The sequence below is a fragment of the Sciurus vulgaris genome, assembly GCF_902686455.1.
Source record: "Sciurus vulgaris genome assembly, chromosome: 4".
NCBI classification, from domain to species: Eukaryota; Metazoa; Chordata; class Mammalia; order Rodentia; family Sciuridae; genus Sciurus; species Sciurus vulgaris.
This window is the reverse complement of record NC_136464.1, coordinates 58,956,519-58,984,359: the sequence shown is the minus strand read 5'-3', so window position 1 is coordinate 58,984,359 and position 27,841 is coordinate 58,956,519. Positions and strand designations below refer to the sequence as shown.

The 27,841-nt window shown below is 36.6% G+C and overlaps 1 protein-coding gene across 2 annotated transcripts; it reads left to right on the top strand.

Moving 5' to 3' along the window:
* Positions 1–279: 279 nt before the first annotated feature.
* On the top strand, positions 280–26,485 carry SIRT1 (sirtuin 1). 2 transcript variants are annotated; one of them, XM_079135777.1, is made up of 9 exons: positions 280–784; positions 2,709–2,825; positions 4,405–4,646; positions 6,765–6,917; positions 17,369–17,516; positions 18,311–18,390; positions 18,909–19,095; positions 21,117–21,671; positions 24,407–26,485. In XM_079135777.1, exons 1-9 carry the CDS (start codon positions 370–372, stop codon positions 24,733–24,735), a joined length of 2,226 nt encoding a protein of 741 aa, XP_078991903.1. In that variant the 5' UTR covers positions 280–369; the 3' UTR covers positions 24,736–26,485. The 2 variants fall into 2 exon arrangements, with proteins under 2 accessions (XP_078991903.1, XP_078991904.1); XM_079135778.1 differs by lacking the exons at positions 280–784; positions 2,709–2,825; positions 4,405–4,646 and adding an exon at positions 16,710–16,834 and having other exon boundaries at positions 6,778–6,917.
* Positions 26,486–27,841: the final 1,356 nt, after the last annotated feature.

Genomic DNA, 27,841 nt, shown 5'->3' with positions numbered 1-27,841 from the left:
CATGACTTGAGACATTCAGGCGGTAGTGATTTGAGGACGGTTTGAAAGAGAAGTTGAAAAGCCGCCAAGGGGCGAGTTTGGCTGCACGACACGCCCGCCACCGAGGGGTGGGGCCGCAGGCAGCCGGGCCGCGCTTCCTCCCAGCCCCAGCAGAGCAGAATACGCCCGGGCCTCCGCCCGCCACGTGATCCGCGGTGTTGTGGTCCGGCCCGCGTGGGTGGCGGGAGCGGCGGGAGGGCGGGGGCGGCGAGGGGTGGGTCACGTGACGGGGTTTAAATCTCCCGCAGCCCGAGCCGCGGGGGCGCCAGTGCCGCGCGTCGAGCGGGAGCAGAGGAGGCGAGGGAGGAGGGCCAGAGAGGCAGTTGGAAGATGGCGGACGAGGCGGCGCTCGCCCTTCAGCCCGGCGGCTCCCCCTCGGCAGCGGCGGTCGAGAGGGAGGCCGCATCGCCGCCCGCGGGGGAACCGCTCCGCAAGAGGCCGCGGAGAGAAGGTCCTGGCCTCGGGCGGAGCCTGGGCGAGCCCAGTGGGGCGGCCCCGGAGCGGGAGGTGCCACCGGCGGCAGCGGGCTGCCCGGCGGCTGCGGCGGCGCTGTGGCGGGAGGCGGCAGCGGCGGGTGGGGAGCGAGAGGCCCAGGCAACAGCAGCGGCCGGAGAAGGAGACAATGGGCCGGGCCTGCAGGGCCTATCCCGGGAGCCGCCGCGGGCGGACGACTTCTACGACGACGACGACGACGAGGGCGAGGAGGAGGAAGAGGCAGCGGCGGCGGCGGCGATTGGGTACCGAGGTGCGCAGGGCGCGGGCGGCCGGGACTGCGCATCCCCTCTTCCTTCTCCGGGGCCCCTCCTAGCGTCAGGTTGCGGGGTCTTTGGGGTGGAAGGGGGGTTCGTGGCTGGCTCCGCGGCGTCCCCTTATCCACTACCGCCCTCCGCTCGCCTGCGCCCCTACGGGCTGTGGGCCGTGCTGCGGGAGCTGTGCGCCGACTTGCTCCCTCCCTCCTCTCAGTCCGCGGCCCGCCTGGGCTGCTTGCTTTGCGCAGTCGCCAGGTCCTCAGGCTCTCGCAGTTTTTAAAAATAAGTTTTTCGCTCCTCTCCTACTCTTTTACTTTATCACTTTTATTAAAGGTCTTTCTTCCTTTTTTTTTTTTTCCTCACTTCTCCAAGTACACTGAAGTCTGCAACTTCTGGCTGTCGCGTTGATCGACCTTTTGCAAACTGACACCTGTGCTGTTTTTGAGGGTCATTGTTTTTCACTTTAAAGTTTGAAACTTTAAAAGAGCAAAGGTGTTTCTAGGAAAAGCTTACGATATTTAAAAAAAAATGCCTATTTTCAAAGATATTACACTTCTGAGATGCAATTGACAGTAGGTATAGGAGAACAGTGATGGTGCTTTTAGAATACTTTTATTAATATTATTTTTCTTCCAGTCAGTTCTTATAAGTGGTTTTAGGTTCAGTGTAATTCTTTTGTACATGGTAATTCCAAAACACAAATTGACATTATTTTGGTATTCTGAAGCCAAAGGTGGTGTATTGCATTTTGTCATCCTTGAGGTGAGAGTTCCGTATTTGTGATCTGATGAGTTTCTCTCCTGGATAGGTGTGGGTCTTTATTAGTTTTATTTTGTGTCAGGCTCATCTAGTGAGCCATTTGGACAACTATGTGACAAAGAACATGTGCATTAGGAACTGATAAAACAGCTTTTGATTTCAAGAAATAACTGAGTAGGGAAGAGTAATGCACAGTTACCTTAGTATGTTTAGTGTTATATAAAAGTGCGAACTGCAAGGGGGTGTGGGGATGTTGTTAACTTTTGGATAAATCTGTTTTACAAATTTATTGAACTTTTATGACTGATAAATTCATTTAGATTATTAATATTATTTATTTTTGCTGGGGATCTAACCAAGGGCCTTGTAAAAGCTAGGCAAGTAACCACGACTAAGCTACACTCCAACATCCTTTTTCTGTTTTTTTTTTTGTTTGTTTGTTTGTTTGGTGCTGAGGATAAACTCAGTGCCTCACACGTTCTAGACAAACACTTTACCATTGAGCTACAACCCCAGCCACTCTTTTGGTTTTTAAAATGTTTTTCTTTTTCGCTCATCTTTTTATTGGTGCATTATAATTCTACATAATGGTTGTATTCGATTTTTACACGTTCATACACGCACATGATATAACAATAGAATTTGGTCAGTACTGTTACCCAGTATTTCTTTTGCTTTTTTTTTTTTTTTTTAGTACAGAGATTGAACCCAGGGATGCTTAACCACTGAGCCACATCCCACATACCCAGTCCTTTTTATTTTTTATTTTGATCCAGGGTCTAAGTTGCTTAGGGGCTGACTAAGTTGCTGAGCCTAGTTTCGAACTTGTGATCCTTCTGCCTCAGCCTCATGAGTAGCTGGGATTATAGGCATTTGCCACCATGCCTGCTTCTGTTTTGGTTTTTTAAAGTATACTCTAAATTATACTTAATTTCTAGATCTTGTTGGACTGAAACTTTTAGATTCTGAACAGAATCCCTAAAGAGGAGAAAACTGCTCCTATGAATGGTGCAGGCTGACTCCATAGACGTTTTTATATACACGCAATATAAATGGTAAATGTTTTATTCTATGAAAATGGTTGCATCATAATTGAGTCTTCATACATTTTAGATGCAGATTGTTTCAGCACCCTTAAATTACTTTTGATTTCTTTTGCAGATAACCTTTTGTTTAGTGATGAAATTATCACTAATGGTTTTCATTCCTGTGAAAGTGATGAGGATGATAGAGCTTCACATGCAAGCTCTAGTGATTGGACTCCAAGGCCACGGATAGGTATGGTTCAGAGCTGTGCAGCTTTGGAATATATGTTTTTCTTTTTGAATTTTTTATATCAACTTTTTATTCTCTGCCCTCTTAACTGATGAGGTTTTTAGGCATGTGGTTACATGGCAAGTTTTGTTCAGTTTTGCTGCGCTGAGATCACACCTGTGCATGCTAGGCAAATGCTGTACCATAGATCTGTAAACCCCCAGTCTTCACTTTTTGTTTCTAAGCAGCTTAGGCCTATGATAGCTAACTTATGCTATTTCTCAAATAGCCAGGTCCTTCAGTTGTATCTTCTTTGTGGAACGCTCTTCAGTTAGTTTCTTCCTTCCTCACTTTGTAGCCCCTCTTTATTTTTTCTTAATTTTATCACTTAAGTTTTAACAAGTTCTGTACCTGGTGTTTTAAATTTTGTTTCTTGTGCTTGAATACAACTCCATAGAGGCAAGGGTTTTTGACAGGTTTTTTTTTTTTACTACTGTGTATCAGCCTAAATAAAGTGCTTTATATATAGTTTGTGCTTAGTATTTACAAAAGGAGAGAATGGGAAAGTTGTCTCCACACCCGCCTCTTGCCTCTTGTATTGGGAATTGAACCCAGGGTCCTGCACATGCTAGGCAGGTGTTCTACCACTGAGTTATGCCCCCAACCCCACAGTATCAGTTTTTTTATACCAAAGGCATAACATAACCATTTTAAATATTTTTTAAAAAATTTGTGGTGCTCTAGCTTTTTAAAATGCCTTGACTATCTAAACATAGTGATGACTAGTTAGTTCCTTTTTAATATCTATAATACTTATTTTCTCAAGCTAGAGAACTGATCTGAGCAACTTCAGGGTAAAAGAATTATTAATATTTAAAAAACATGGGCATTGTATGAGTCATCTTGGGAGACTGGTAAAGATCAAATTGAAGGTTGTTAATGGAAAAATTTTAAAAGATGTTATTTACATATAGGGTTTTTTTTTTTTTTTTTTTTTTTTTTAAGTTGTGGATGCGTACAATACCTCTATTTTATTTACTTATTTTTATGTGATGCTGTAGATTGAAACCAGTGCCTTACATAATGCTAGGCAAGGACTCTACCACTGAGCTACAACCACAGCCTAGATTTTTTTTCTCTTCTGTCTCCCTGATAAATAACATGGGCTTTTAGGACTGGTAAAGTCTTTCCTATAATGGTTTATAGAACAACTTTGTATATATATTTTTTTATTAGTTATAGCGTATGTTTTTAGATTTTAACCATAAAAACTTATCTGGTAGTTAATTCATCTTAAAAGTTCTTATGGTTCTGGGGTTTGAACCTAGGGCCTGGTATATGCTGAACCATATGTTCTACCATTGGGCCCTCCCCCTCTCCTAATTTAAGTCTTGACATACATACTTATAGCTTAAGAGAACTCAACTCTTGATTAGATCTCCATAACCTCACTGGGATATAGCATTAACTTTGTGTCTTGCATTTTCTTTCTTTGTAAAATAACCTTAGAGATTACTAACACATTACTTCAGAATATAATTGAGATTTTTTACAAGTTATTTGGAAGTAGATTTGATCTGAGTCTTTTTTCTTCTTAATATAGGTCCATATACTTTTGTTCAGCAACATCTCATGATTGGCACAGATCCTCGAACAATTCTTAAAGATTTACTACCGGAAACAATTCCTCCACCTGAATTGGATGATATGACTCTGTGGCAGATTGTTATTAATATCCTTTCAGAACCACCAAAAAGGAAAAAAAGAAAAGATATTAATACAATTGAAGATGCTGTGAAATTACTGCAAGAGTGCAAAAAAATAATAGTTCTGACTGGAGCTGGGGTATGTAAGATGTATAAAACACCAACAAAAGGAAGAAGTGGTTTTATCTTCTTCTAATTAAGGAACATTTTTTCTGGTTTAAAAGAATTCGTCCTTAATTGGAGTGGATGTTTGGAAAATGCCAAAATCTGAGTGTAGTGCAGTTGCTATATAGGGTCAGTTTTTTTAAAAAAAATCTCTCCAACAGCCTTTAAAAATTATTGCTTCTATAGCACAGTAGGTAGTGGGAGTTAAGGCAAGATTTTTTACCTGTTATACCACAGCTCCTCAAGGAGATGCAGGAAATTGTAATTCTGTTTGTGTTATGATAAGTCAGGGTCTAGGTGGAGATGCTATATATTTGGTCAGTTTTCATGGAGAAAACAGAAATGTAATTGATATTCACAAATGAAGAACTTAGTGTTGGGAAGGTAACAGATTTCTACTTTTTTATCATATTAAGATAATAGGATGATGGTGGTTTTTTTTTGGGGGGGGGACAGGTCATATTTTAAATTTTATTTATATATATGTATGTATTTAGCAGTACTGGGGTTTAATCCCAGGATTTCACACGTTAGTCAAGTGCTCTATTACTGAGCTACATCTCTAGTAGGATTGTGGTAATTTGACATTTTTCATTTGACTTACTTAAGGCTGTGAAATTCAGTTTTCTTCTTTTTTTTTTTTTTCTTTTTTTGGTACTGGGGTACTTGCGGATTGAACTCAGGAGCGCTTTACCCCAGTGATCCACATCCCCAACACCCCCCCCCCCTTTTTTTTTTTTTTTTTTTTTAATTTTAAGCCAGGGTTTTGCTAGGTTGCTTAGGGCCTCGCCAAGTTGCTGAGGTTGGCTTTGAACTTGTGATCCTTCTGTCTCAGTTTCCTGAGCCACTGGGATTACTGGTGAGTGCCACCATGCCCAGCTGGTTTTTCTTATGGCTAGTGATTGAGCCTTGAACATGTTAAACATGTGCTCTGCCACTGAGCTACATTCAAGTAGCATGATGGTTAGGTTTTGCTCACAGATGTGATTTAGATAAGTTTGTTTTACTCTGAGGTCAAGTTGGAGTCAACTTTGGTAAAATTGTAAAAATAAAATTTTAGCACAGTGCTGTGGCACATTCCTGTAATTCCAGAGACTTGAAAGGCTGCGGCTAGTTCAAGGCCAGCCTCAAATTTAGTAAGACCCTTTCACAGAATAATGAATTTTAAAAAGACTGGTGATATAGCTCAGTAGTAAATTGCCAGTAAGTTCAATCCCCAGTGTCCTCAAAAAATAAATTAAGTGTATGTATGTAAGTTTTGAATCTCCGTTTGGAATGTCAGGGTTTATTTGTAGAATAATCAGTGTCTAAATCTATTAAAAAATTAAGAGCTGAAACATGCAACATAGTTTTTATTAATTTTTTGAGATGGGGTCTGTGTTGCCCAGGCTGGCCTAAGACTCCTGAGCTGCTTCTTGCCTTCTTGAGTAGCTGGCACTATAAGGGCACACCATCATGCCCAGCTTGCAGCATTGTTTATTTTTTGTGGTATTGGGGATGCTTTACCACTGAGTTATATCCCCAGTCCTTTAATTTTTTTTATATTTAGACAGTCTTCCTAAATTACTGAGGCTGGTCTCAAACCTGGAATCCTTTTGACTTAGCCTCCTGAGTCTCGGGGATGGTGCCACCATGCCTGGTTGCAAACTTGTTTTTAAAGAAAATAATAGTAATTTAGTACTCTTGAGGGTAGTAGGATACTGACCATATAAGAGCAATTTATTTGGGAATAATTTGTGGTAGAAATTCTTGCCTTCTTTCTAGTTAAGTGGTTAAATTGGTTTATTCCTTTTTTAATCAGATTGTAATTGCTTTAATTTGTTCATTGAATACTTAAAGGTTTAAAATTAGCCCAACTTAAAATTCCTTATCGCCATTAAAAACAGAATATGTGGCAGTTTTAATTAGACTCATTTATTTGGGTATTTTAATTTCTGTTTGAAATTAGGGTGAGGTACTATTCTGTTCTCCCCCAAAAGACTTCAAACTAAAACTTTATTTTTCAGCTCTCCTCTGAAATTGTATGGTAAGAGAGCTGCTAATTATAAAGGTAGAAGAGTTAATTGTACAAATTATGCCATGCATATTTCAGGTATCTGTTTCATGTGGAATACCTGACTTCAGGTCAAGAGATGGTATTTATGCTCGTCTTGCAGTAGACTTCCCTGATCTTCCAGATCCTCAAGCAATGTTTGATATTGAATATTTCAGAAAAGATCCAAGACCATTCTTCAAGTTTGCAAAGGTACTACTAACTTTCTAATTGCTTCTTAGTGGCCTCTGATGAAAAAGTATTTTATTTATAGGCTTCTTAAGCTTTCTTAATGCATTGTCTGTTAAGCGATGCTATTATTATGGTGGCATTAAGATTACTCATTAGTCAAGATTTTTATTTTAGTAGTATTGATCTTTTAAAGAAAAGTATCTTATTTTTTTAATTTTTAAAATATGCACTTCATTCATGATCTTTATTTTGTCTGGGCTTCTCTTTGCAGGTCATAGACCATATAAAAGTGATAGAACTATTTTGACGTTCAGTATTTCTGAGTCACGAAGATTATGACATCTACTTTTTTTTTTTTTTTTTTTTTTTTTTGGTGGCACTGGTTAGAACCCAGGGCTTTGTGCATGCTAGGCAAGCTCTCTATCACTGAACTATATCCCCAACCCTTTAAATTTTTATTTCGAGACAGGGTCTGAGTTGCAGAAGCTAGCCTCCAACCTGCTATCCTTTTGCCTCAGCCTTCAGAATGACTGGGATTACAGGCATCTGCCACTGAGCTTAGCTTACTCTAGTGTGTTTTGTAGTAGCCAGGTTTTAACACATAAGTATGTGCCTGAAAAATCATTTGTAATTAAGGTGGAGAAGATTCTGAGGTTGCATTTTTGTTAATAAATTGTTCTGTAGAATCATTCTATCCAGTATAGAAGCCACTAACTGCATGTGGCTATTGAGTACTTGAAACATGTTGAAGTGCTGTAAATATGGAAGACATTCTGGATTTTAGAGACCTTGCTACAGAAATACTTGTTAAATTCATTTATTAAATACTAACAAATATTGATTATATGGAAATAATCCCTTCAATAATGGATTAAGTAAAATATATTTGAAATTTTCACTTTAATGTGATGACTAGAAAATTTATATACATGGTTCACTTGAATCTCTTGTAGTTCCACTCTAGAGTATAAAGTTGAATTAGTATACCATACCTAAGAGATTTTATTCATTAGAAAACTTTGGGTTTTTTCCTGTAGTTTGGTCTTATGAATAAAGAAGATTAAACTTGGATGTACATTTGAAAGGGCTTTTTTGTGCTAGAGACTATTTTTTAGTGAATCTAGAAAGAAACTAAGTTAATACACCTGATTTTTAAGAGTGTCTTCATCTATTTTCAAACCATAATAAATATTTACATGACTGTAAGAAAAGCTCTTCTAAATTTAGAACAACTGGTATTAATTTAAATTGGTGGCCATCTTTAAAGAATAAAAATGCGTTTTGTCCCAGTGTAGTATATTAAATGTATATTAGCATAAAATGGAAAAGTCAAACTGAAAACTGAATTTGAGGATCTCAGGCAGTCAAGAGTATTTGCATCCTTTAAAAAATAAGTAACTTAACAAAATTTCAAACTTTTTACTTCATGTATCAGCAATAATGGTGGTCATCTATATCTGACCTGTAGAGCAGACACTTGGTTAGTTGCGCATTACAAAATTACAGATTAGTGAAGATGCACTATTTTAATCTACCACTGCTAGTGGACCACAGTATGATTTTGAAGACGAAGGAACTATCATTTAATTATAGATTTCTTGATTTGGACCTAGGACATTGGCATTATAACAGCTCTAATTAGTAGACCTTGACACTTCTAGAAGGCCAGCAGGTAACTAGAAACTACTTTGATCTTATATTCGCATTATAAAAGCTTCCTTTACTACTGCATATTCTATAGTGGTCCCAAGACTTTTGCTATTAAATTGGGGGGAGGGGGAAACCATGTTGTCAAAATTAACTCCTTTGTTGGCTTTTTAAACTTATTCCATGAAAATAAATTTCCTACTTAAGTTATAAAGTGTGGTTAGATGTCTAAAATTGGTTCAATTCTTTTAAATAGCAGATTTTTATATATCTTTTTTCAGTGTGGTAAACTGACACTTAGAAAAATGTGGGAACCAAATGGGGTGCTATAACTCATGTTTCTAGTAACAGACACTCAGGAGGCTGAAGCAGGATTGATTGAGCCCAGCAGTTCTAGATCGGCCTGGGCAACATAGCAAGACCTTATTTTAGTTTAAACTGACTTCAACATTTGAAAACCTGTACAAGTAATTCATAATTACTCTGATAAAGACAATCCTAAAAACTTTTAAAATTTTAATAGAAATCTAGAGAAAGCATAAAGGAAAATAGAAATATGAGTTACAACAGAAAAGGCACACTAGTGCTCGCTTCTGTAGCAGCATATATACTAGAATTGGAATGCTACAGAGAAGATTATCATGGCCCCTGCACAAGGATGACATGCAAATTTGTGAAGCCTTCCACATATATACATATATGTATTTCTTGATGCTTTCCTAAATACTTTCCTAACATGCTGTAAAAATAGTTAACAGGGAAATAACTTGAGATGATGGCTAGCTTTGTTTAATGTTTTAAGAAATTTTCATGAACAATTGAAGCATAATTGTTAGGAACACATGTATTAAGTTTGAGAAAGTGGAGTAAAAGTTTTTTGAATGGGAAAAAAAACACTGTTAAAATAGTTCTTAAGCACTACTACTTTACAGATTTTATATTACTTGGGAGGAGAAAGGGTCAATATTGTTCATTTGTCTTTAAAATTAAAAATATTAAGTGAAGCTGTTTATAATCATGATTATATAAAAATTCGCCTGATTCCTTTTTTGTTTTCATTTATGTTAAAAGCTAATTAAATTAATCTATGTATAATTCTTTGTACTTGTAGTTTTCACATTAGGAAGAAAGCTTCTGGTTCCCGAAGTAGTACTTAATAATATAGGTAGGAGAGACAATATAAGTAAGTTTGGGTCTAAAAATTAATAACTGGGAGAAGGATTAGGAGAAACAAAGAATGCAGGACAGTACCCAAACAATGGAGAATATGTAAATACTGTCATATTTTTCTAGATTCCTAAACCAACCAAGAACAAAAAACCTACACTTTCGTGTATGTGTGTGGTTGCCTTAGAATGGAATTCAGGGCCTTTCTTATGCTAGGCAGGTGCTCTACCACTGAGCTGTAACTCAGCCCTAACTTGAAACTTTCCTGCTGGTCACTATAAATAGGTGGAAAGTTCATAAATGGCTTGTGAGTTTTGCTAGTTGTGAGTGAAAGTGAAGCAATGAAAAAAGGAAATAGTGGTAAAATTGAGATATTTTGGAAGAAAAGGGAGAATTTCTACATCAGATTAAGCCATTGGGTGTATGTAATTATTGAGAAGAAATTTAGATTTCACCCAGATTGGGAATGTAAAGGAGAAGCGTGTTGAAGAGGTTTGTGGTCCACAAGAGCATTTTCTTTTTCATTTGTTTTTTGGTTCTGGGAATTGAACCCCTGACCTCTCCTGCATGCCAAGTGCTTGCTCTTCCAATTCGGCTATTGACACTGAACTAGATAATTCTTTGCTGCAGGGAGCTTTCCTGGGTATTGTAGTGTTTAGCAGCATTGCTGGCTTTCACCCACTAATTGCCACTGACCCCTCTACTTCCAGACCTGATATTTAAAAATGTATGTAGACAGGGTCAGTGTTCCCCGCAAAATTGCTATCATTTAGCATCAAGGTATTATAGCATGCATCCGTGTGGTACCACTTTGAAATCTTTTGTACAAGAATAGTTAAGGCTAATTTTAAAGTGATAGTCAATATTCTGAACCACTTTCTTTTCCTGCTCCATAATAAGAACTTAAATTTGTTTTTTAAGTGGTGCTGGAATTTAACTGAGGGGCACTTTACTGTGCTAAGCTAGGTCCCCAGCCCTTTTCATTTTATTAAAAAAATTTTTTTTTTTAATTTTTTTTATTTTGAGACAGAGCCTAAGTTGCTGAGGTTGGCCTTGAACTTTCTCTCCTCCTATCTCAGCCTCCCAGGTTGCTGAGATTAATCTAGTTATCCACAACCACATCCAGCTAAGATAATGAGTTGTGGTCATAGTTCTAAATATTCAGTGAATGTTCTTTCCTTGAAGTGACTGAAGTTCAAGAAAAAGTAGAGGAAGAAATATGATCTGAATTTTTATGAACCTCATTCCAAAAATGTATGTTTTATATTTGATAAAACACATAGAATGAAAACATACCAGATTATATAGTTATAAAGAGTTTTACTAATTTTTTTTCTTATTGGCCCTAGGGATCAAAGCCAGGGCTTCACTTAACCACTGAAGTACATCTCAGCCCAAAATTCAGTTTTGAAACAATTCCATTACATAAAAAGTCAAAGAATGCAAGCAAAAAGAAAACTAGTTGCTGCAGTTCCATTCATCTGAAGATAATGTCAATACCCGTGTACATGTTACATTTATATATATATATGTCAGTGTAGTACTTGTAGTTGGATGTTACATTATGTCTTTATCATAAAACCGGTTCTCTGAACTGCTTTGGCTTTCCTAGAAACTTTTCTGTCAGACACTGGAATACTATTTTTTCTTTCTGGTACTGGGGATTGAACCCAGTATCAAACTTTACCACTGAGCTATATCCCCAGCCCTTTTTGAGATAGTCTCATTAAGTGGCCCACTCTGGCCTTGAATTTCCAATCCTACTGCCTCAGCCTCCTAACTGGAACTACGGGTGTGTACTACTGTGCCCAGCTAAAATACTTTTTAATGTTATATAATGCTGATCAAGAGGTATACTCTCATTCTGAAAGTACATATTTTATATATCCAAATAGCATTGCTGTAATTGTCCTTTTTGGTATGTTGCTGTTCTTTTCTTTTTTTTTTTTTTAAGTTGTCGATGGACCTTTATTTTTTTTATTTATATATGGTGCTGAGGATTGAAACCAGGGCCACACTGAGCCACAACCCCAGCCCTGCCATTGTTCTTAAGATAAATTTCTGAGAGAGAAATTGCTAGTTCATTTTTTTCTTAAATCTGGATACATTTCTACCAGAAAAGGTTAATACACTTTCATCACACATATGAGAAGGTTGTTGATTTAGCATGTCCTTATTCCCCCGCCACCTCCCCTCAAAAAAAAAAAAAAAAAAACCCCACAATACATTGTAAGTATTCACTTTTTTCTTTTGGTCATTCAAAGGATGGAATCCAGCTAGCTCCTTGTCCATGCTAGGCAAGTGCTCTACCACTGAGCAACACTGCCAATCTAACATGTTATTATTTATTTAATTTTGCAGTACTGGGGATTGAACCAGGGGTGTGGTACCACAGAGCTATATCCCAGTCATTATTATTTTCATTTTGAGACAGGCTCTCAAACTTGCCATCAGCCTCCCTCAGTAGCGTGTGCCACCATGCTCATAAGCTTCTTGCTTAGTATTCTTGCAAATAAATGGTACTTAACGGATGTACCTCATTGGCAAGAGACAAGGAGGGGGAGGGAGGCTGCATAGTATTCTGTCTTTTAGAGTTATACCATAATGTAATGCCTAACAGTGGATATTAGAGGGTTTTTGTTTTTAAAATCTAGGATTGTTTAGCAGTTTTGAAATTATATAAATGTATGATAGGTAAAAATTAGCATGTTAATGTTCTTATCTTTTGTTGTTTATCTTTAGTCTTTATTATTTATTTATTGACCCTCAATTTGAACATAGCACTTCATGCATTCCTTCTTCTCCTCCCAGATATAGTATTAGCCCCCTAGTATTTCTGTTTTAATTAGTGTGGATGACTACTTTTACTTCCGGTTCTGTGTATATCTTTGAATTGTCTTTTTGTTCTTAGCCATTTTTTTAAATCCCCATTCTAGGGCTTTTCTTTTTTTTGGTGGTGGTGCTGGGGTTTAAACCCAGGGACTTGTGCATCCTAGGCAAGCTCTCTACCAACTGAGCTATGTCCAAAGGCTTTTCTTTTCATACTGATTTGTAGGAATATGTTTTTTTGGAAGAGTTTTTATGTTAGGTTACTGTTTTGATGTTAGGGTTACTGAATTGCATTCTGTGGTAATCCTATGAAGATGAGCAAAATGAGGTAGACTTACCAAACTAGTATTGCTCAATTAGTCTAGTTTGTAACCTAAGAAAAATGGTGCTTAGTCCAAAAGAAAAATAGAAAATTTGAGGTTGAAGCATAAAAAATTGGAAAGTCTATATGAGTAGGACTTTTTGTATAAAAAACTAGGTTTGAATGACAACTCTGCGACTTATGGTTCCTGTTAACAAAATGATAAATTATTTCTGTGTTTTGGGATTTTTTCATTTGTAAAATGGGAATGAATGTGCCTTAAAGAGGGTCAGCAAACTTGCCACAAAGGATCAGGTAATAAATATGTGTCCTGCTTTATGGATCCTCTGACATATGTTATTTTTCTTTATAACCCTTTAAAATATAAAAACCCAGCCCTCAGTTTTATGTGTGGATTTATAATAAATACAAAATATAAGAGCTTTTTATACCTGGTATATACTAAAATTTCATTAAATAGTAACTAATAGTTTCATTAATTGGAATTCCTTTGGTTAGGACAGGGGTTGGCACACTACAATAAAGAAGCATGCTTCTTTCTTCCAGCTTTTTAAAATTACAATGTAATAATGAGGTCAGATTTGACCCACTGTCTATTGTACAATCTGTGACCTAAGAAGTAATATTCTTCATGAATGAGCAAATGAAAATTGTATTTATAGTGTTCAACGTGTTTTGATATATCTTTTTATTATGGAATGCCTAAATCAAGCTAAATAACATTTCACCTACTTATTTTTGAGATAAGAACATTCACAATCTACTCTCAGCAGTTTTCAAGTATATAATACACTGTTACTAACTGTAATCTCCATGTCGTACAATAGGTATTGCTGAACTAATTCTCCCTTTCTGAGATTTTGTGTCCACTGACCATCTCCCCAGTACTGCCTCCCCAGCTAACAATGAGGTTTTAAATTGCTGAGAAAAATGTCAAAAAATACTTCATGGCATGTGAACTTACATGAAATTCTGATGTCATTGTCCATAAACAAAGTTTTATTGGAACAGAATCATTCTCATTTATATATTATCTATCGCCACTTTTGCATTATAAAGGAGAGCTCCACAGAAACCATATCCCTTTTTCTATTTTATTTAGAGACAGGGTCTCGCTGAGTTGTTTAGTTTTTGAGGCTGGAATTTTTTTTTAACAATATTCATTTTTTTTTTCTAATTAGTTATACATGGTAGTAGATTGCATTATGACACATATGTAAATAGAGTATAACCTCTCATTCTTCTGGTTGTGCATGATATAGAGTTACACAGGTCATGTCATCATATATGCACACAAGATAATAATGTCGATTCATTCTATCATTTCTACCTCCTCCCCTCCCTTTGCTCCCTTCTGCCTAATCCACAGTAACTCTATTCTTCCCTAGCACCCCCCTCCTCATTGTGAATTAGTGTCTGCATATCAGAGAAAACATTCGACCTTTGGTTCTTTGCGATTGACTTATTTCACTTAGCATGGTATTTTCCAGCTCCATTTATTTACTGGCAAATGCCGAAGCTGGTTTTGAACTTGCAGTCCTACCTCAGCCTGAGCTGCGGGGATTACAGGTGTGGCACAGCAGTTGAATTTGTCAGGTGGCCAACTTTATTTAGTATTGAGTACTGATTAAGATATTGAGTAGTGGGGAGGGCTGGGATTGTAGCTCAGTGTTACAAGCCCTTACCTAGCATGTGTGAGGCACTGGGTTCAATCCTCATCTCCACATAAAAACAAATAAAATAAAGGTATTGTGTCTATCTACAACTAAAAACATTTAAAAGAGAAAAAAATATTGAGTAGTCTATTTGTGTGATTTTACAGAATAAGTGAAATAAGATTATGAGGATTCTCCTTAACAGGATTAATCTGTCTCACTTCTCTGCCTCCCTTTGATTTATCAATGCTAAGATTTTGAAGAGTCCTTTTTACTTTTCAAGGGCTGCAATTACAGTTGTGTTTTTAGGGTTTTTTATTTGTACTGTTAGAAACTTGAGGTAAAAAGACATGCAGAGAGCACCACTGGAGGAAAGCCATTGTTTTTGCATGGAAACTCTTGAGATTCCAGGTAGTTCTGAGCTTTAACTCTGACCACCCTGGTTGGTGGCCAAATCCTGGGTCCTGTTTTCATACACAGCTGTGAGGAAGGCTTCCTTTTTTATGTTAAGTCTTTGATCTCAGCAGAATGGTCCAACTCTCATGACTGGTTCCTTAAAAGGGCTTAAGGGTGTTGCTTAGAACAAGGCTGGCTAGCATGTAACAGTTCTGATATGAAAGAGTTAAATCTGTATTCTATCTAAAAATTATATCGTAGATCATTTAGTTTTCATCAAACTTCTCAAATTCTTAGGACCGACTGGTTTATGTTAAAACAGTCCTGAATAATTTCTGATTATATTCCTTAGTTTGAATACTATATTTAAATTGACATGGTCCTTTTCATATTTGAAAGAAAATAGAGCTAACACTCATCATATAGGTTCTACCATGTAAAATGTAGGACTATTAAAAAGTCTTTCATGAATTACCCTTAGTAACAGAAATTGATTCATAACTTTATGGGCTAAAAATCATCTTTAACAGGTTGGACAAGAAGGGGAAACTGGGATATATGTGAAATATAGCATTCCACACATTATTGTATTCCTTACCACTCTCCTAAAGAGTTTAGACATACAGTTAATTCAAGGAGTATATATTGTCTTAGAACTCTTGTCCTCTGCTGTGCCCTGGAGTTAGTCATTCTTCCTCTCCTGTGTTTGGCATGCTTTTATCAATCTGCCTACTGCTTTATAGAGGTGTTTTGGTTTTTTTTTTTGCCATGCTGGGGATTGAATCCAGGGTTTTGTTCTTGTGAGGCAAGCACTCTACTGACTGAGCTGTCTCCCTAGCCCCGAGATCTTATTTTATCTGTTCTAGCCTTTTTCTAATGTTGGTCAAAATAAGGATCCTAAAGAATCATTCCAGAAGGAACTTTATTAGTAAAGCGCTACAGTATTTAATTTCTTGAGTGTAAAGGTACTAAAACAAATTGTCCTGGGTAGGAGATGATGCTTGGTATAGTAGAACTTACCAGTATTCCAGAACATAATGTAGATTTTTAGTTTTCTATAAATATTGATTTTAATAAGCTCTTTTGCTATTTCTTCCTGTATGCATTTTTTTTTAATTGCCATTATTCCTTTCTTTGAAAAGAACTGTTCTTGACTTTTTTTTGATAAACATTTGAAAGGCAAAAATTTTGGATTTTTGTATAATAATTTTTAGCAGCATGTGGACATGTACATGGTAAAAAACTAGTCATCTCATTTCATTATTAAACTTTCTTGGTATAATGTCAGAAGTGAAAATTACCCCAACTTTGTTTACAACTTATATTCTTCCTGGCTTGTTTTTATGGACCTATTTGTTTATACATGCATTTCCATTTTTGTTTAGTTAACAACAAAACAAACTATACACACTGGTGACTTATTCCCCCCACCCCACGTGTCCTGGACCATTTTCCAAGTCAGTGCATCTAGGTCTCCCTCATTTTTTATGGCTGCATATTCCACTGTTACGGATATGCCATAGTTATACAACCAGTTCCCTATTGATGGACATATGGTTGTGTCCAGTTGTTTTTTGTTTTTGCTAGCATTATAATAGGTTAGAGCTGTAATGAATGGTAAGGAAGTAAGTAGATGATAGCACTACTACTTTAAAGAAAAAGTAGAAAAGAAACTTCCTTTGCCATAGTCACTAAATGAAATTGAATAAAACACTGTCAAAAGTTGGGAGGACCAAAATTGATACTTTTTCTCTGATCTTTTTGCCATGTGTATATCTGAATTCTTTGTTTTTAAAGAAGAAACAGCATTGAAGCATTATTTGGGGGGAAAAACACACACACAAAATCCAGCAACTCAGCATTCATGAGCAGCTCTATACTATACCAGTATGTGCCTGTGCAGTGGAAGGAAAACAATTTTGGTAAGGAATTAAAACTTTAGCTTTAAACTTCCAACAGGTTGATTATTTATAATGAATGATGAAATTTAAAAAAATTTTTTTAAATAATCGTATGTTGACAGAGCCCTTTTTTTAGTTTTTTAAAAAAAGTCACCATACCTACCTTTGAAATCTGTAATTTCAGTGTAAACTTTCCCCTTTTTCCTTAAAGAAAAAATTTGAATTTGCAGCCAGCAAAAATTTGATATCCTAAGGAGTATTACTTCTGACTTATTCAGTCTGTTAACATTTATTAGTGATGTTTATGGGTCAACCTTATTTTCTTCAAGGGGCCAAGTTCACTAATTGCTGAGTTTTATACATATTATTGCAAAAATCCTTTTTCTAGGTGTGTGTTGCATCCATCTGGATGCTTTAAAAGGCTCGAATATTTTGTTTTAAAAATTATATATGGGGGATTATATAATGGTAGTTTTTTGTTAACCCTAAGCAGGATGGATGACTATTATAGTTATTTTATTAACATAAGCTTTTTCTACCTTTTGCATTATGTAGGAAATATATCCTGGACAGTTCCAACCATCTCTTTGTCACAAATTCATAGCGTTGTCAGATAAGGAAGGAAAACTACTTCGCAACTATACTCAGAATATAGATACCTTGGAACAGGTTGCAGGAATCCAGAGGATAATTCAATGTCATGGTTAGTAAACTTCAAAATTGGCTTTTGGTAATTTATTTAGTTTCTTAGGAAAAATCAGCATTAGAAAGCAGGCTGCTTTCCAGTAATGAGAGTTTAAACATTATTAACATGTTATCTGATTAGTTGTAGGTAATCTAAGAAAAGTAGAATGTAAAGTAATGAAAATAGAAGCATTGTCCTTGTTGCTGAATTGCAGAAAACATGAAATATTAATATACTACTTTTTTGATATTGGGGAGTGAACCCAGAGATGCTTTACCACTGAGCTGTATCCCCAGCGCCGCCTCCACTCCCCCCTTTTTTTAAGACAGGGCCTCGCTAAGTTGGCCTTGAACTTGTGATCCTCCTGCCTCAACCTTCCAAGTCATTTGGATTACAGGCGTGTGCCACTGCATCTAGCCAAATATTAATATGCTTTTCATTTCAGAAGATATTGTAGTAATATGACATTGTTATTTTAAATGCTTTGAATATAGAAGTAATGTATCTATAAAGTTTCCGAAACACATCTGTTGAACTAAGATATTAAAATTGGAACCTTCATATTCTGAAGAATTTTAGCACTGGTGGAGTTAATTCATCTCATTTAAACGAGTAGTTTTAAAAGAGAGTTATGTTCATATTTCACAGTTGAGGATTGAATTCTCCGTGTGTATTTTTTTTCCTCTAAATTCCCATGTGGAATCTCTTAAAATTCTTGTAACTTTTATGGTGTTAAACTTTATAACCTTTATGGTATGTTTAAGAAACCAAGTATTCCTTTAATAAAGTTTATGTATGTTGATTGGTTCTAGGTTCCTTTGCAACAGCATCTTGCCTGATTTGTAAATATAAAGTTGACTGTGAAGCTGTAAGAGGAGATATTTTTAATCAGGTAATTCATCACCCATATTTTAGGAACGTACACATCTCTGATCTGTCCTTCCTTAGCTACCAGTATTTTCCACCCCTGCAAAGTATTTATATGATAGAGAAAGGCCCAGGAAGAAAGTGTTACCATTGGGAATTCTAGTGAAATACAAGGGTACCTTGAAATCATGAAATTGGCTCCTTTGTTATCTAAGCCTAAAATAAAAAGCCAGATCACAAGTAAGAAGTTGCTGTATTAGTTTTTCTCCTTTCTCTCCCTTTTAGTGTTTGTCAGATTTAGAATCCTTAGGAGTTGTGGTAATCTTCAGAATATTTAAAAATACTGTCAAAAAACACAGGAAAATGTTTCATTGTATGTCAGTAAACTTATAATTGACATTTAGTGTGTATCCATTTTCACTGCTATTAATCCACAGCTTTTCTGTGATAATTCTGAAATGCATTTTTATAAAGTATGGAAATACTGACTACTAACTTGGGCCTTTCCTTCACTTCATCTCAACCCGAATCTGGAACTTGCAGGTAGTTCCTCGATGTCCTAGGTGCCCAGCTGATGAACCACTTGCTATCATGAAACCAGAGATTGTCTTTTTTGGTGAAAATTTACCAGAACAGTTTCATAGAGCCATGAAGTACGACAAAGATGAAGTGGATCTCCTTATTGTTATTGGGTCTTCCCTGAAAGTAAGACCGGTAGCACTAATTCCAAGTAAGTCAGTGATGGTTTGGGGTGAATATTTCTGCATATGATACCACAGGTTGTGGATCTTTATAATAATCTTACTGTTCCTGTTGAAAAGTGGTGAAGAGCTAAGTTCTATTTTTTAAATGATATTTTTCTTTATAAAGATTGGTGCAAATGATATTGTAATGAGGGTTGGGGGAATGTCAAAACAGAAGTAATATTAAATTTCAATTATTACTCATGGAAAATTCAGATAAAGGGAAAATGCACTGAGGCATATTTCTAGTCCTTTTTAATTTTTTGAAACAGGGTTGCTAAGTTGATGAGGCCAGCCTCAAACTTATGATCCTCCTGCCTCAGACTCCAGAGTAGCTGGGATTCCAAGTGTGTAGCACCATTCCACACCCAGCTTGAACTTACACTTTTTAGTGAAATGTGTTTTTAATATGGCAAAGGTTAGCTTCAATTTGTTTACATAAGCTTGAGGAATTATTTGTCTGGCTATTAGTTTATGATCTTTCACACTTTTCAACTGTATAGCTTATTAAAAGTGTATTGTAGGGCTGGGGATATAGCTCAGTTGGTAGAGTGCTTGCCTCACAAGCACAAGGCCCTGGGTTCAATCCCCAGCACCACAAACAAACAAAAAAGAATATTGTACTTGTGAAAGAATATAGGGATTCAAAGTGATAGTCCCTTCCTGTAGTAATGACAGCCATGCCATGTCATTATCCTGGTACATGGCTCTAGCTTATATAAACCTCAGTGTGTTAAGAATGCTTTCATGTAATCCAAAACCCTATTATTTTTGGGGAAATTTCTTCAGCATGCTTCCATACTACCTTTTTTCTCTCCTGTAATGAAGCAAAGGAGATGAGAGGAATATTTCAGATATAGCAGATCTTTTGAAAATGGGAGGACAAGAGCAAACATTATCAGACCTCAAACCAGAGAACTAAACCCCATGTCAGCAAATCAAATAAGTAAACAGAAGAAGCAGAGTCAAACTCTCCAATTCTTTATTTGTCTCACATCTGGTGGCTTTATCACATACCTCAGTCTTTCCTAAATAGCTGTGAAATCCTTGTAAAGTAGAATATAGGGTAATTTGTAATTAAATGAAACAATTTAGTATTATAAGCCCCCCACCCTTTTGTGGCCCTGGGCTTGATGCATGCTTAGTAGGCACTCCACCACTGGGTTACACCTCTAGGTTTCTTATTCTCTTGCCTGGGCTGGCCTTGAATTCCTGGGCTCAAGTGATCTCCCAAATAGTTAGGACCATAACCTCAAGCTACCATACCTGGCTTTCTCTGCCTTAAAAGCTTTATTTTATTTTTTGGTACCAGGAATCAAACCCAGGGACACTTAACCACTAAGCCACATCCTCAGCTACCCCCCATCCAGCCTTTGCCTTTTGAAAAAATTTTGAGACAGGGTCTCACTAAATTGCTTAGGGCCTTGTTAAGTTGCTGAGGTTGGCTCTAAACTTGGAATTCTCCTGCCTCAGCCTCCCAAGACACTAGGATTACAGGAATGTACCTGTGGGATCATTGAAGAGTGTGTTGATAATGGGCAAACATGATTTTTGATAGGCAAAGATAATTTTTTGAAAATGTAAAACAAGTTTATAATAAGTAGTATAGAATATTTTTGTATGGCTTTTATATATCAGGAGCTGCTTCAATACAATGGTAACCTAACACCTATGTGCCAAGAATTCTATGCATGTGACGTCCTCATTTCAACCTTATGGGAAAGTAATGACATTATTCCCATTTTATACAGAGAAGGAAACAAGTTCAGAATGGAAAGAATGAGAAGATTGCTCAGAGGTAACCAGCTGACAGGAGCAGAACCTGAGATGCTTTAATGCTTCTCTTGCTTGTTAGATTTTTGATGAAATGTAATGACTTGTTCAATATTAGTGGAGGTTTCTTATTTTGTGTTTGGAATTCAGGTCTTTTTATGCAAGGGTGCATTTGTTATGGTTTTATTAGCTCGCTTCCCCTCTTTATCTAATTTTCTTTTCAACCTGTTTTTAGGTTCCATACCCCATGAAGTGCCTCAGATATTAATTAATAGGGAACCTCTGCCTCATCTGCATTTTGATGTAGAGCTTCTTGGAGACTGTGATGTCATAATTAATGAATTGTGTCATAGGTTGGGTGGTGAATATGCCAAACTTTGCTGTAACCCTGTAAAGCTTTCAGAAATTACCGAAAAACCTCCACGAACACAAAAAGAGTTGGTTCATTTATCAGAGTTGCCACCAACACCTCTAAATATTTCAGAAGACTCAAGTTCACCAGAAAGAACTTCACCACCCGATTCTTCAGTGATTGTTACACTTCTAGACCAAACAACGAAGAGTAATGATGATTTGGATGTATCTGAATCAAAGAGTTGTGTGGAAGAAAAATCACAGGAAGTACAGACTTCTACTAGGAGTGTAGAATGTGTTAATGTGGAAAATCCGGATTTGAAGGATGTTGGTTCCAATACTGGTGAGAAAGGTGAAAGAACTTCAGCTGCTGAAATAGTGAGAAAGTGCTGGCCCAACAGACTTGCAAAAGAGCAGATTAGTAAGCGGCTTGATGGTAAGAAATGCTGTTCAATCATTTTGAAAGTATGATTATTGTAAAAATATCTTGTGTGAGACAAACCAGTTTTGGCAGGTTAGTTGATTAGGGTAGTTCCTCCGCTTTTCCTTACAGAGTGCTGGGGATGGAAATCGTGCAAGCTAGGCAAGTGCTTCACTGCTGAGCTAAATCCCCAGCCCTGATTTGGGTAGCTTTCCATAGATGAATTGAAAACTGTGTTTAGAGAAAGTCACAGAAAGGTAAATCTGGTGGTATCTTATGTAATACAGGGAAAAAAGTGTTTGCTTTCAATGGTGTGCTGTGTTTCTCCAAGGGATGGGAAGATGAAGATAAATATTGAGAATGGGTTTATGTTATATACTCTGCCATTGTCTGATGAAAGCTCTAACTGGTAGAAATGATTGGTGTACTTATTGTGGGTCAACTGCTTTATACACATATCTAATTTTAAAATCACAAGGTAGGAACTATTATTGCTTCCCTGTTTCGGGTGGGAAAATGGGGGACCATCAAGGTTATGTATAACACCATGCAAGGTAACAACTACAAAGTACAAAAGCCAGATTGGATTCCAGGTTTATCTAACCCCAGGCTGTTCTCTTAACCACTACATTGTACAGTCTCAGATCTGGAGAACATTTCGTGATTCTCCTCCACTGAGAAGACACATGCGGTCTTATCAATTTAGTATTAACACAGGTGGAGGGGCTGGGGAGATAGCTCAGTCGGTAGAATGCTTGCTTTGTAAGCACAAGGCCCTGGGTTCGATCCCCAGCACCCAAAAAAAACAAAAAAAAAAACCCAAACAAACAAAAAAAAAAACACAGGTGGAAAAACCCTGCTTTTTGGAGGGTGATGTCAAGTCAAAGCAGTATACATGGGAAGGTCCTAATTTAAAAAACGGGTATCTGCTTTAACTTAGGCAGTTTTGCACAACTTAGAACACAGTATAGTCTTAATACCATTCTTGGTGGAAACCAGCAAGTTTTAGGTAAATGTGTTAAGTGTTCCAGCCATTTTAAATTTTTAGTTCGGCTGAAGAAGGCTTTGAGTCTTTTCCCACTATACTAAATTCTGGAGACAATGATTAATCTACTTATGTTTGTGTATAAAAATAAGTGATTAATTTTCACTAATATTTTAGTACAGGTGCTGTAGCTTAGTGGCAGAGCACTTGCCTAGCATTGTGTGAGGCACTGGGTTTGATCCCTAGCACCACATAAAAATAAGTAAAAATGAAATTCTTTCACCTTTCTCACCATCTACAACTACAACAACAACAACAAAACCAATTTTAGAGCAGATGATGCTGAGGCAGATCAGAGTAACTACTGTTTTTAGCAGAACACCCAAAAGGTAGGTTCTACTTGGAAATTAGGGTATAGAAATTTTTTTAAGTAAACTAACTTCTAATTTTTAAGTAGAGTGTTAGAAAAAAAATAGAAGCATGCTTATGTTTGTTTGCAAATGTGCAAAAGACAAGTACTAATGATTTGCTACATAATTCTAATGAGATAATACAAGTCTTACCATATACAAAATCTAGCACTGAATTTTCCTTGAACAGATCTTTTGATAGATTCTTAGTCATATATAACTTTGCCCCAGAAATTGTATACTTGATTTTACCCTACTAAGAGTAGAATCTTGGTATTATTTCCCAGTACTTCACTGAGGCTAGAAACAAAAGTATAATATCGTCATATGCTGGGACCAATTTAAAGACTCCTTTTTCTACCCTTGAATTCACAACAGCAGACAAACCTGCTTTTTTGCACATAAAAAATGCTGTATTTATTGTACTGTATCCTAGACTCAAATCACAAAAACCTGGTTGCCACATTGGCACAGTTAAGTTAGTCACTGCATGGCCCAAGTGCTGGGGGGAGAAGGGGTAGTGGGTTTCTGTTTTGACTCCTGCTCCAACCATGAAAACTAATATGGAGTACCTTTGTTTAAACAGTGAAATAAGTGATTTTCACAGCATAATTGTAGTGGACTGTCAAATGAGTTTTGTAGATTCAGGTCAGAATTGTCATATGACAGGCTCTTTCAGTGTGAGAATTGAATTGGGTCATGAAGCATGTTTGAAAGCCACTTCAAAGAGAAATTTAAGAATGCACATCTTAAGGAGTTCTTGCTCTAGTGTCTGTCCATGGCTTAATGAGCTTCTTGTCAACATAGGTTAACTGTAGTCTACTAATGTATACAGGACTCTTGTAAAAACAGATTCTGGGGGCCCCCGAGTTCAATCCATAGCACTAAAAACAAAATACAGGTGTTCTTATTCAGTGAGTGGGTGGTAAGGCTTGAAATCTGATGCCAGTATCCACAAATTGCATTCTGAATAGTGGGGTGTTGAAGATATTGACAATATATTAGATAGTAGGCTGTTTGAAAAGTTAAATGGAAATGTTTTTAAAACATGTGCTTTACAGAACTGGATATGTAATATCAAATTTCTTAAAAGGAATTGTTGAATATGATTGTTTTTTCATCATTAAATCAGGGTTAAAATTATTTCATTCTCCACATGAGGAAATTGAGTCATACAGCTAGCTACTTGTACAAAGAACTAAGATTTGAATCCAGGACTAATTTAAGTTCTTGTTTTAGAACAAAAAAATAATTATAATCTCCAGTAATAAAAGGCAGATAGAACCTAGTCTGGACTCCAGATTGTCCAATTAGACTGAATTAAGTCTAACATTTCATTTCTTACTATATTTCAGGTAATCAATACCTGTTTTTACCACCAAATCGTTACATTTTCCATGGCGCTGAAGTATATTCAGACTCCGAAGACGACGTCTTATCCTCTAGTTCTTGTGGTAGTAACAGTGATAGTGGTACATGTCAGAGTCCAAGTTTAGAAGAACCCATGGAGGATGAAAGTGAAATTGAAGAGTTCTACAATGGCCTGGAAGATGATGCTGATGTTCCAGAAAGAGCTGCAGGAACTGGATTTGCAGCTGATGGAGGCGATGGAGAGGCAGTTAATGAAGCTATATCCATGAAACAGGAAGTAACAGACATTAACTATCCAGCAAACAAATCATAATGTAATAATTGTCCAGGTACAGGAATTGTTCCACCAGCATTAGGAACTTCAGCATGTCAAAATGAATGTTTACTTGTGAACTCAAATAGAGCAAGGAAAACAGAAAGGTGTAATATTTATAGACTGGTAGATTGTTTTTTTCATGGATAATTTTTTAACTTCCATTTCTGTACTTGTACACTCAACACTAACTTTTTAAAGAAAGGTACTAAGTATCTTTAGTCAGCTATTGGTCATGACTTTCTTTTAAAGTTTCTTTTGTATGATACATCTGTATTGTATGTATAATTTTGTTTTTGCCTAGTGAATTTCAACATTTTAAAAGTTTTCAAAAGCCATTGGAATGTTAAATTAATGTAAAGGGAACAGCTTATCTAGACCAAAGAATGGTATTTCACACTTTTCTTTGTAACATTGAATGGTTTGAAGTCCTCAAAATATCTGTTCTGCTGAACTTTTGATTCTTTAGCACAATTATCTATTTTTAAACACTGGCATTTTCCAAAACTTATGGCAGCTAACTTTTTTAAAATTATAAATGACATGCAATGTAAGTAGATGGAAGTCAACAATATGTGGAAGAGCACTCAGTTGTCATTACTTTTTAGAAGTAAGACTTTGGTGCTAAGAGTTTCAGGAGTATTGTATTTATTGTTCAAATGAAGATGGCTTTTTGTACTTCCTGCAGATATGTAGTAATGTCTATAATTGGCCCATAAAACTAACCTAAAAAAGACAAGTGAATGCTTTGGAAATGTTTCAGTTGCTTTAGAAACAATAGTGCCTGTCTGGATCTCCTTAGTTTTGAAATATTTGCTATTGTTGTTTAAGTACCTATCACTGTGGTAGAGCTTGCATTGATCCTTTTCCACAAGTATTAAACTGCCAACATGTGAACATGCAAAGCTTTTCTGAATCTATAATAATGGTACTTCTACTGGGGAGAGTGTAATATTTTGGACTGTTGTTTTTCCATCAATGAGGAAAACAACAGGTCCCTGATTACAGTTCCAAAGTAATGAGATGTTTATTTTAACTCAGCCAGAAAGTACATGTCTCCTGTTGGGAGGATTGGCATAATGAATACCAAACCGCTAGCCTACTATTATGGAGAGGAACATGAACTTGTAATAGCAGAATAGTTATTGAATAAAACTAACATTTTTATTTAAAAGCTTAGCCTGCCTTAAAACTAGAGATCGACTTTCAACTACTGAAGCTTCTAGGCCTTTGAAAAAAGCTCATATTTTATAAAGTCACAGCATTTATTTTCCAGACCTTTTTTGACCATTACTCCCAAATTATATTCTTATGTTGGTTTAGTATTTATTACAATAAAGAGGGTTTGAAACATAGCTGTTCTTTATTCATAAAATACCCAGCTAGGACCATTACTGCCAGAGGAGAAAATTGTATTGAATGGCCATTTCCCTATCTAAAAGATGTCTCAATCTGAATTTATTTGGCTACACTAAAGAATGCAGTATAGTTTTCCATTTGCATGATGTGTTTGTGCTATAGATGATATTTTAAATTGAAAAATTTGTTTTAAATTATTTTTACAGTGAAGACTGTTTTCAGCTCTTTTTATATTGTACATAGTCTTTTATGTAATCTACTGGCATATGTTTTGTAGACTGTTTAATGACTGGATATCTTCCTCCAACTTTTGAAATACAAAAACCAGTGTTTTATACTTGTACACTGTTTTAAAGTCTATTAAAATTGTCATTTGACTTTTTTCTGTTAACTTACATTGTTTAAGTTATGACATTTTAAATTTTCCAAGATTTATATAAGACTAAGACTGAGGACTGTATGTATTAGATGCCGCCTTCTCGTACTACATTTCTTTTTAAAAGTCTAACTGGGCCCCAGTACTTGGAGACAGTGCTTGATTCAGCAAATGGTACATCACCAAACACTTCAAAATCAGAATTTCAATTGTTCTAAGTCCAGTGGCCTTATTTTACAAGTCAGGGAAAGGCAGGGCAAGGTTTAAGGCGTCTAAAGGCCAAATTAACTGAAACTTGGTTTTGGGATGCAAGGTTTTTTAAGTCCTTGGGATTGCAGAATATATTCAGTATAAGCCTCTTTTTAGGCTTCCCTCTCTCAAACTCCTGGGCTCAAACTATCCTTCAAAAGCTGCCTTAGTCTCCAAGTGCAATTACAGGCATATGACATCATGCCCAATGCCCACATCAACTTTTCTGAGGCTTACCTGAGAACCTTCTTAGTCCAGTCCATTGAAGTTTTTGGGATGTTACTATCCAGGAGGCTGAAAAATGCACCTTAGAATGTATATGTAATGAATAAAGACTTGACTGGCAGTTTTCTGTTCTCAGGTGTCATACCTTCCTCCGCAGCTTGTAGACAGATTTAACAAAAAAAAAAAAAAAAAAAAAAAAAAAAAAACTGTCCCGTTTCTATTAGCCCTAGAGAAATTACCTGTAAAATCCTATACTCAGACATTACAAGTGAAATTGCACATATGCGCAGACTGGAGAAAATACACCTTGTCATTTTAAGTATCAATGACATAGCAATTCCTAGTTTAAGCTGTGTGCCCAATACTATTCTCCAATCATTTGTTACTGAGCATATAGATACCCTAACTTTAATGACATGATGGATTCTTTTTGGCGGGGGGTACATAAAATATTGGTACATCTTCAGGCAAAGGTGTTTACATTTAACTCCTAAACCTGTAACCTAGGAGTGAGTATATGCCAAATGGACAAAGGTCTAAATAAGTCACTCTGAGCCTTATACTCAAGCTAGGATACTGTCAGAGATGAAGAAATGATCTCATGATCTCCTTTTTAGAGTGGTAATTAAAAATCAGCTGAGGAAGCTTAGAGAGCCTCACTTCTTAGGAATACATATTTAACTGGCACAAGGCAGGGCTGTACATAGAACTAAAAAGCACCTCCAGGTAGTTCAAAAGTATAGTCAGGTTCGAGAAAGGAATTAGGAGAACTCACTTCAAAAAAACTGATTTTACTTTTTAATATGTTTTTTAATTGTAAATGGACCTTTATTTTTTGTTTTATTTACCTGTGGTCCTGAGAATTGAACACTGTGCCTCACACATGCTAGGGAAACA

Excerpts from the sequence above, each read along its gene's own strand:
- SIRT1 (XM_079135777.1), top strand. The coding sequence starts at position 370 with ATGGCGGACGAGGCGGCGCTCGCCCTTCAGCCCGGCGGCTCCCCCTCG. Across the intron at positions 6,918-17,368 it reads CATTCTTCAAGTTTGCAAAG|GAAATATATCCTGGACAGTT; the intron begins GTACTACTAACT and ends TGCATTATGTAG. Across the intron at positions 19,096-21,116 it reads ACCGGTAGCACTAATTCCAA|GTTCCATACCCCATGAAGTG; the intron begins GTAAGTCAGTGA and ends ACCTGTTTTTAG.